This window comes from Pollachius pollachius (assembly GCF_949987615.1).
Source record: "Pollachius pollachius genome assembly, chromosome: 8".
Lineage (NCBI taxonomy): Eukaryota > Metazoa > Chordata > Actinopteri > Gadiformes > Gadidae > Pollachius > Pollachius pollachius.
Genome location: NC_136941.1, coordinates 2,531,059 through 2,540,518, shown reverse-complemented (window position 1 = coordinate 2,540,518; position 9,460 = coordinate 2,531,059). Strand labels below are relative to the sequence as shown.

At 52.1% G+C, this 9,460-nt stretch overlaps 1 protein-coding gene across 1 annotated transcript in view; it reads left to right on the top strand.

The window, feature by feature from the left end:
* Positions 1-372: 372 nt before the first annotated feature.
* The window catches only part of vstm2la (V-set and transmembrane domain containing 2 like a), a gene marked incomplete at both ends in the record, with an annotated part of 16,669 nt that continues 7,581 nt past the window's right edge, over positions 373-9,460 (top strand). Inside the window, one exon of the mRNA XM_079742290.1 lies at positions 373-475. Coding sequence (XP_079598416.1) covers positions 373-475 — 103 coding nt within the window. The remainder of the gene's footprint in view (positions 476-9,460) is intronic.

Below are 9,460 nucleotides of genomic sequence, written 5' to 3'. Positions count from 1 at the left end.
TTTCAGGTCAAAAGGTTGGGTGTCACATGTGTAACTTTCTCTGAGGGCGAAACACTTCAATTTGATGAGTCTTTCTGCTCCGTATCCCTCCGCTTGATTGATATTCCCTCACTGCGCGCCGCGCCACTACCTGTCCCTCCCCCCCCAAAAAAAACGTCCGCCCGCTGCGCGGACTACACGGAGGCAGCGGATAGAAGCAGTGCTCCGACCGCGTCGAGGAGGAGGAGGACGGCTGCACACCACCACAGCACCCCGCTCATCACCTGCGGTTCAGTTCGACGCTCGGACGTGGATGGGATCTGTTCCACCTCGGTTCCAGCTCATGTAACAGACAGAGAGATCAAGAAACACTGGGATCTCCAGAGCGACGAGATGGGAGCGTTTACGGTGCTTGTGGGGACTTTGCATTACGCGGGACTCTACGTCCAACTTAGTGACTCCACCAGGCCATCTGAGAACCACCTCTCCGGGAACGGTAGGCTGGGGGACCCCGTCTAGGGCTTTGCTTTAGGGAGGGCTGAACTCACGGGGGTGGGGTAGAATTACCTCTGTATATTTATATATATATTTATATATATATTCTACATAATTGGCATGCGATGCAGGCCAAATACTATCAGTCCTATCAAGCTCATGTACAACATGATTTAGAATGAGTCCCCATGCAGATAGTGTGATGGTGTGCGTGTTGAACTGAGAATCCACAGGTCAGCCGAGCAGCTCAGAGAGGACGTGTTCATTTTCAGAGAGCAGGAATAATTTCAATTAAGCTGCAATTACTACTGGGTTGCTCTATTAATATTGCAGCTGGGCATTGCCACCCGGTCCCAGTTGTTCTTTCTGAAGTCGGATCCTGTGGCGTGACGGGTATTCACGTCAAGTGCCCTGAATGTAACCTAACTCCAGTCCGGATGGAGAAACGCTTCATCGTATCGTGTGTTTGTCTCTTTGGGTGTTTCAGCGCGCTTGCCTTGTTTGGATTATTCCATTATTTGTGATTATTGAATTAATTCAGTTCTCTGATAGGATGTCAGTTCTATCTCTTTTTTTTCTACAATTTTACTCGATTATCCATAGCGATTTTTTGTCTAGGGTTTTAAACAAGCTGTGTGTGTGTGTGTGTGTGTGTGTGTGTGTGTGTGTGTGTGTGTCTGTGTCTGTGTCTGTGTCTGTATCTGTGTGTGTGTGTATGTGTGTCTGTGTCTGTGTCTCTGTGTGTGTGTTTGTATGTGTGTTTGAGACTGGTTGAGTCACTCGCCTGCGTGTGTGTCACTGGGGGGGGGGGGGGTGGGGGGTGCGTTGAACAACCGAGCCCCCAGCTGATCTGAGGACAGTACTTTATGAGGACATTGCTTTATAGCGACAGTGCTGTATGAGGACAGTGCTTTATGGGGAGAGTGCTTTATGAGGACATTGCTTTATGGCGACAGTGCTTTATGGGGAGAGTGCTTTAGGAGGACTTTGCTTTATGAAGACAGTGCTTTATGGGGACATTGATTTATGAGGACATTGCTTCATGTCGACAGTACTTTATTAGGACAGTGCTTTATGGGGAAAGTGCTTTATGAGGACATTGCTCTATGGGGACAGTGCTTTACAAGGACAGTGCTGTAAGAGGACAGTGCTGATCTGAGGAAAATTCTAATCTAAAGACACTGCTTTATGGGGACAATGCTTTATGAGGACAGTGCTGAATGGGGACTATGCTTTATGAGGACAGTGTCCTCCATGTCCTATAGGAGTTGGTCATCCTGCTCAGGGGGTCTACAGGCAGGTTACCACCTTAACCACAACACTATCCTGCCCCATCGTAGCTCAGGAGATAGAGCGGGTTGATTTTTAACCAGAAGGTTGCTAGTCTGAGACGAGCTAGCAGTTGCCTTGCATGGCTGACGCTGCTGTGAATGTGTGTATGAACCGTCGCTTTGGATAAGCATCTGCTGAATGCCCTAAATGTGAAAAGTAAATGTAAAAATTAGTTTACATTAGTAGTAGGCTGACGTCTATAGGCTGCAGTCCTACAACCTCCATATCTGTCTCAGGTTGGAAGGTATTTGATGTGAAATAAGGTAAGATAATACTACATTTATCCCAGATGGGGATTTCAGTTATTGGATGAGCAACACTATATGAAAATATGTGGATTATTGACCAGGCGTGTTTCAATAGAGTTAGACCATAGAAAAAACGGGATGCACATGAATATCTGCACAATAGCTATTATTTTAGAGAGAGACACACACACACACACACACACACACACACACACACACACACACACACACACACACACACACACACACACACACACACACGCAGACAGATAGATGTAGAGGGAGGGACTCGGAATCTGTAATGAAAGGGAAACAGGAGCGTTCTCCATTTGACTTCCTGAGTTCCCCCTGAGGGTCCGGCGTTCCGCAGCCCTCCGCTCGTTAGGTCATCGTTAGTTTTCAATTAACACATCATTAGTGCTCGTCTCCTCCCCGCCCATTTAATTATTCCACCTCATCGATCGCCTTTGTTACAAGTGCTATAGGAGCCCGGGGACCAATCAGGTTCTCGTGTTTTCCTCGGGAGGCGGGGTCAAACACTAACTCATTCTGAGCCCTCTCTTAAGGCGGATCCAACCGGAGAAGCACAGTTGTGGATCCAGTTTGAACAGGTTGGGTTTAGGCCACACCGGGCTGGGTGCGTTGGTGTGTGAACCCGCCAGACATTTCCTCTGGGCCTCGTACCAGGGACGTGTCTGTCCTGACACGTAGAGTCAGGGGTCGTTAGCTGGTCGCTGCCACACTCGGTCTCTTGCGTGTGTGTGTGTGTGTGTGGGAGAGTGTGTGTGTGTGTGTGTGTGTGTGTGTGTGTGTGTTCGTGCGTGCGTGCTTGTGTGTGTGCCCAGGGGGGAGGCCCAGGTCTTCTGTCCTCTCCCCAAGGCAAGGTGCACTGAGGCTGGGCAGACAAGGCTAGAAGGGTTACCCGGGGGTTAGCATCTCTGGAGCTTTAGCACTGGAGGTTGCTCATGGAATATTTATCGCTCAGCACATCCCTGATTCCTGAGGCATTCTCGAATCAGAACTTCTACATTTGAAACTCCAATCACAGGGCTTCAACTCCAACTTCCAATAATTCTGATATGTTTTTCAGTTCTTATGCATTTTAATTTGTGGCTGACCTTCGTAATCATACAAAGGTAAATGTTGTACGAATAATGTTGAACAGGAATATAAAGGAAACTGAATGCTGCCTTAAGTCTAAATTCTTTTTCAAAGTATTGAAGGGGTGATGGTGGAGCCAGTACTCTCTGAACTGATGGGTCGTCCTGAACACGAGAGAGAGAGAGAGAGAGAGAGAGAGGGGGGGGGAGAGAGAGTGAATGAGAGAGGGGGGGGGAGAGGGGGAGAGAGAGAGAGGGAGAGAGGGACAGAGAGAGAGAGAGAGAGAGAGAGAGAGAGAGAGGAAGAGAGAGAGAGAGAGTGAATGAGAGAGAGAGAGAGGGAGAGAGAGAGAGAGAGAGAGAGGGGGAGAGAGGGAGAGAGAGAGAGAGGGGGGGGGGAGAGAGAGAGGGAGAGAGAGACCAGCCCTTCTCCCTCCACACGTCCTGACCAGTACCGGTGGGTATGTCCATACTCGGATATCATTTCACCAGGACAGACATTTAGAGCCGGCGGTCTATGGCGCAAACATGGACCGACGCATACATACAATGGAACTGACAAATGGTTCTCTCACACACACTCTGAGGGACGGAGGGAGGGAGGGAGGGAGGGAGGGAGGGGGAGGTAGAGAGAGGGATGGTTCCCTGCTGAAGCGATGTCAAGTGGCTGTCAGTTCAGCCAGCAGTCAAGGTCTCATTTTCTTACGTCTGTTCCTCCCCGTCTCCTCTTCCTCCTCCTCCTCTTCAACCTCTCCTCCTCCTCCTCTTCAACCTCTCCTCCTCCTCCTCCTCATCCTCCTTCATCCCCCTGTCCACCTGCTAAGCTGTGTGCTTTTTTGTGTGTGTACACGTGTGTGTGTGTGTCGGTGAGTGTGTCTTTCTGTATGTGTGTATAAGTGGGCTTTTGTGTGTGTGTGGTGTGTGTGTCTGTGTGTGTGTGGGCTTGGCCACTGCAGAACTGGAATGAATTGAATCAGCTTTGAGAGGAGTCATCCAAGGCTTCCTCTGTTTGTGTGTGTGTGTGTGTGTGTGTGTGTGTGTATGTGTGTGTATGTGTGTGTGTCTGGGTGTGTCTGTGTGTGCGTGCTGGTATATGTGTGTCTCTGTGTATGTGTACACGTTCGCGCTTGTGTGTGTGTGTGCGTGTGCGCTTGCTGGTGTGTGTGTGTGTGCTGATAGGTGTGTCTGTGTATGCGTGCATGCTTGTGTGTGTGTGTGTGTGTTTGTGTGTGTGTCTAGTTACCGATTTGCTCGCTCTCTCTCATGTGTGTTGCAGTGTATTTGTGATTGTGGTGTCAGAGTGTTGATTACCTTTGAGATTATGCTGGTGGTGTTGAGGCAGGGGTAATGACTACAGTGATCAGGACAGTGCTGCTACTGATGATGATGAAGATAAGGGTAATGCTGATGACGATGATGATGATGGTAACAGTTTGGTGGAGGGCTGGACTTGGCAGCGTGAGACCGGCTGCCAAGTCCATTAGACACATTACAGCTAACACTGTCATCAAAGGGAACACACACACACACACACACACACACACACACACACACACACACACACACACACACACGCACACACACACAGCTTCCCCTCCGGGGCGGTTCTTGGCAGGTGTAATTTCTTGGCAGTCTACCATGAGAAAAGAGGAGGAGGAGAGAGGAAAAGATGCAAAGAGGAGGAGGAGAGAGGAGGGAGGAGGAGAGGTCTGAAGTGGTGTCTTTGTGTGATGATGAGTAGCTCCCACCCCCCACCCCCCCAGTGACTGAGTATGGTCTGCTGAAGGGCTGAACTCCACCCCCATGCAGACAGCTGTGTACTGCGCCAGTCTCCCCTCGTCCCTACACCCTCCCCAGATAGAGTACTCTTGTAAACTCCAAGGAGGGAGAGTTACATAACTCACTTTTTGTTATAGCTGCTACTCCAATTTCGATTGTATAGCTTTTCAACTTGCGAGTTTCCCATAGGAGGAGCCGTCTGCTGCAGCAGGAGTGACTTCGACTCCTTAGATCCGGAGAGAGAATGGACCGCGGGAGAGGGAGATCTTTTGAGTGAAAGAAAAAAAGATAACGGAAATCAACCAAACTATCGCGAGTGCAACGTTGCTCTCCTCTGCCCCCTGGTGGTGTAAATGTAGCGTTGTGGTGTGTGTACCTCGGCGCTGCTTTGTTGCTGGAGGCGTCGACGCACCTGCTGCCCGTATGGGTGTGGGTGCGTTTCCAACGTTTCCAACACACCCACAAGCGTTTCAAACTAAGAATGAAATCCTGTCATGTCTGTGAAGAGAGATGAGAGGATATAATGGGACTGGAGTTGTTGCTATGTTCGACTCCCTGCCAAAATGTTCTGGGTTTGATCCCCAGTGTCAGCAGTCTATCTGTGGGCATCACTGAGCAAGAGATCCCCTGACCCCTGTAACCGCTCCTTAATGGCAAAATTCCCTGAATGACGCTGTGGATGAAGTTGAAATCTGCAGTGAAGGCGTCGAAAGACGACAATTCTCGAGTGACTGCGCTTTTATTTTGAAGAGGCCGAAATATCCAAGGCTCCCCTTTGAATCAGAGTTACTTGAACTCGGCGTTCTGCAGGCTGACATTCTCAGCACCACAGTAGGCCATCCCATAATAGGCAGCATCCGGTAGGCCTTGAGGAGGTCTGACTTTGAAGTCGCTTCTATTGCATCCTTCTTCTTCTCCTTCCTCTTTCATGTTCCTGATTTTGACACAAACATTTACATTTAGATGGATTCCTCGCGCCACGCCCGCCACGCGCCTGAACGGGCTCAGAAATTCTCAGTTGTTTTTTTTGGTTTTATTTTAAAATGAATAAATGTGCCAGAAAAAAATGCAATCAATTAGTATGCGGTCGCATGAATTCTGATATTGCAATCACTGTAAACACAAACGCACGCACAGGCATGACACACACACACGCACGCAAGCGTGTGCAAGCGCACACACACACACCGCCTGTGAAAAATCGCTCACGTCTCAGCACACAAAAGCTGTTTCTCTCTTACACACACACATGCACACACACGCACACACGCACACGCACACACACACGCACACACACACAGGCTGTCCAGCGTTGCATTCAGCGGTCGCTCCGGAGACACAGTAATGGTCTGTCTGAGAAATCCACAGGCTGTGAATGTAATTGGTGTGTGTGCGTGTCTGTCTGTGTCCGTGTCTGTGTGTGTGTGTGTGTGTGTGTGTATGTCTGTGTGTGTGTGTGTGTGTGTCATATTGGGCAGCATAATGATTCTCGGTGAATATTCCACTGTTGGCTGGCCATTCTGCTATCCATCTGTACTTGTTATATCCATCCATGCATCCATACATCCCCACTGGCATATATGCCGCGGAATAATGAGGACAGAATTGGACCGATCGCACTTCACTCGGCGGGTGACCACCGAGCTGTTTACGTGGAATCGAACACCAGCGTTTTGTACTGTGAGGGATAAAGTTACCGTCAAACTGAGCATCCGTCACAAAGAGACATGAATTATTCTGACACTGCTCCCTGCTCACTGCAGCAGTCTCTCTCCTTCCTCTCTATCTCCTTCCTCTCTCTCCTTCCTCTCCTCATTCCTCTCTCTCCTTCTTCTCTCTCTCCTCCCTTCCCTTTTTTTTATCTTTTCCTTGTTACGTTCTTTAGTTTGCTCTTTCGTCCTTCCTGTTTCTCTCTCTCTCTCCCTTTATATCTTAACCCCTCTCTTCTCTCTCTCTCTCTCTTCTCTCTCTCTCTCTCCCCCTATCTCTCTCTCGCTCTCGCTCTCTCTCTCTCTCTCTCTCGAGACCTTGTGATGTCACGGCGGTGTGTTGGTGAACACCTCGTCCTCCTCCCCGCTCCTCCGACCTGGCAGATGGCCGACCAGACGACCTCCGGAAGAACGGAGGGGAGGGGGGGGGGGGGAGTCTGGGGGGGAGTCGGAGATGGAGTCGCAGGAGCAGGTGGGGGAGTCGAAGGAGCAGGCCCTCCCCTCCCTCCCCCCGTTCTGAAGGCGCTGGAGTTTCTTTTTTTAGACGCCTGTCTTCAGGAGCGCTGGGGTGAGGGCCCATTAGAGCTGACACCTTTCACGCCTCCTTCTTTAAATACCCTCTCTCTTCTCCCCCTCTCCCTCCTCCACCTCTCCTTCTCTCTCTCCTCCACCTCATCTCTCTCACCCACTCTCTCTCTCTCCACCCCCTCTCCCTCTCTCTCCTCCAACTCTTTCTCTCTCTCTCTCTCCCTCCCTCTCCGCCACCTCTCTCTCTCCCTCCTCCCACTCTATCTAACTCTCTCTCTCTCACTCCCCCTCACCGCTCTCTCTTCCTTTCCTTCTCGGTTATGACTTTGTTTTCCTCTCCCACTTTTGCGCATCACTTTCCCGTTTATTTCGTTCTTGTTCGCACCGTTCCCGTCGCTCTCCCGCGCGGGTGAGAGTGACAGAAGCGGTCCTGACTCCCTGGTCGTCCCGTCTGCTGAGCGGTCTAGCGGTTGGCAGCAGTGGAGATTATACAGCGAGTGTTTAAGAATGCCAACAGCTGTTAATCAGCCAGCCGGCTAGCTAAGATCACTAATGCTAATTGGTTTAGCGCCTGCGTAATTAGCTCCAGCGCACTGGAGAGCTTGAGGCTTGGGCCCGAATCCTTGACTCCGGAACATGGTCCCAATTCTGTGGTTAGCTTAGTCTGTCTGTCTGTCTGCCTGTCTGTCTCTCTATTTATCTCTCTCTGTCCCTATGGCTGTGCCTCTCTGTGTGTTTGTCCGTCCTTAATCATTCACCCCTTCTCCACACGCCCTGTCCACCTTGTCCTCCTCCCTATCTCCCCCTCTCCCTCCCTCCCTGTCTCTGTCCTCTCTCTCCCTATCTCCCCCTCTCCCTCCCTCCCTGTGTCTGTCCTCTCTCTCCCTATCTCCCCCTCTCCCTCCCTCCCTGTCTCTGTCCTCTCTCTCCCTATCTCCCCCTCTCCCTCCCTCCCTGTCTCTGTCCTCTCTCTCCCTATCTCCCCCTCTCCCTCCCTCCCTGTCTCTGTCCTCTCTCTCCCTATCTCCCCCTCTCCCTCCCTCCCTGTGTCTGTCCTCTCTCTCCCTATCTCCCCCTCTCCCTCCCTCCCTGTCTCTGTCCTCTCTCCCCCTATCTCCCCCTCTCCCTCCCTCCCTGTCTCTGTCCTCTCTCTCCCTATCTCCCCCTCTCCCTCCCTCCCTGTCTCTGTCCTCTCTCTCCCTATCTCCCCCTCTCCCTCCCTCCCTGTGTCTGTCCTCTCTCTCCCTATCTCCCCCTCTCCCTCCCTCCCTGTCTCTGTCCTCTCTCTCCCTATCTCCCCCTCTCCCTCCCTCCCTGTCTCTGTCCTCTCTCCCCCTATCTCCCCCTCTCCCTCCCTCCCTGTCTCTGTCCTCTCTCTCCCTATCTCCCCCTCTCCCTCCCTCCCTGTCTCTGTCCTCTCTCTCCCTATCTCCCCCTCTCCCTCCCTCCCTGTGTCTGTCCTCTCTCTCCCTATCTCCCCCTCTCCCTCCCTCCCTGTCTCTGTCCTCTCTCTCCCTATCTCCCCCTCTCCCTCCCTCCCTGTCTCTGTCCTCTCTCTCCCTATCTCCCCCTCTCCCTCCCTCCCTGTCTCTGTCCTCTCTCTCCCTATCTCCCCCTCTCCCTCCCTCCCTGTCTCTGTCCTCTCTCTCCCTATCTCCCCCTCTCCCTCCCTCCCTGTCTCTGTCCTCTCTCTCCCTATCTCCCCCTCTCCCTCCCTCCCTGTGTCTGTCCTCTCTCTCCCTATCTCCCCCTCTCCCTCCCTCCCTGTCTCTGTCCTCTCTCTCCCTATCTCCCCCTCTCCCTCCCTCCCTGTCTCTGTCCTCTCTCTCCCTATCTCCCCCTCTCCCTCCCTCCCTGTCTCTGTCCTCTCTCTCCCTATCTCCCCCTCTCCCTCCCTCCCTGTCTCTGTCCTCTCTCTCCCTATCTCCCCCTCTCCCTCCCTCCCTGTCTCTGTCCTCTCTCCCCCTATCTCCCCCTCTCCCTCCCTCCCTGTGTCTGTCCTCTCTCTCCCTATCTCCCCCTCTCCCTCCCTCCCTGTCTCTGTCCTCTCTCTCCCTATCTCCCCCTCTCCCTCCCTCCCTGTCTCTGTCCTCTCTCCCCCTATCTCCCCCTCTCCCTCCCTCCCTGTCTCTGTCCTCTCTCTCCCTATCTCCCCCTCTCCCTCCCTCCCTGTCTCTGTCCTCTCTCTCCCTATCTCCCCCTCTCCCTCCCTCCCTGTGTCTGTCCTCTCTCTCCCTATCTCCCCCTCTCCCTCCCTCCCTGTCTCTGTCCTCTCTCTCCCTATCTCCCC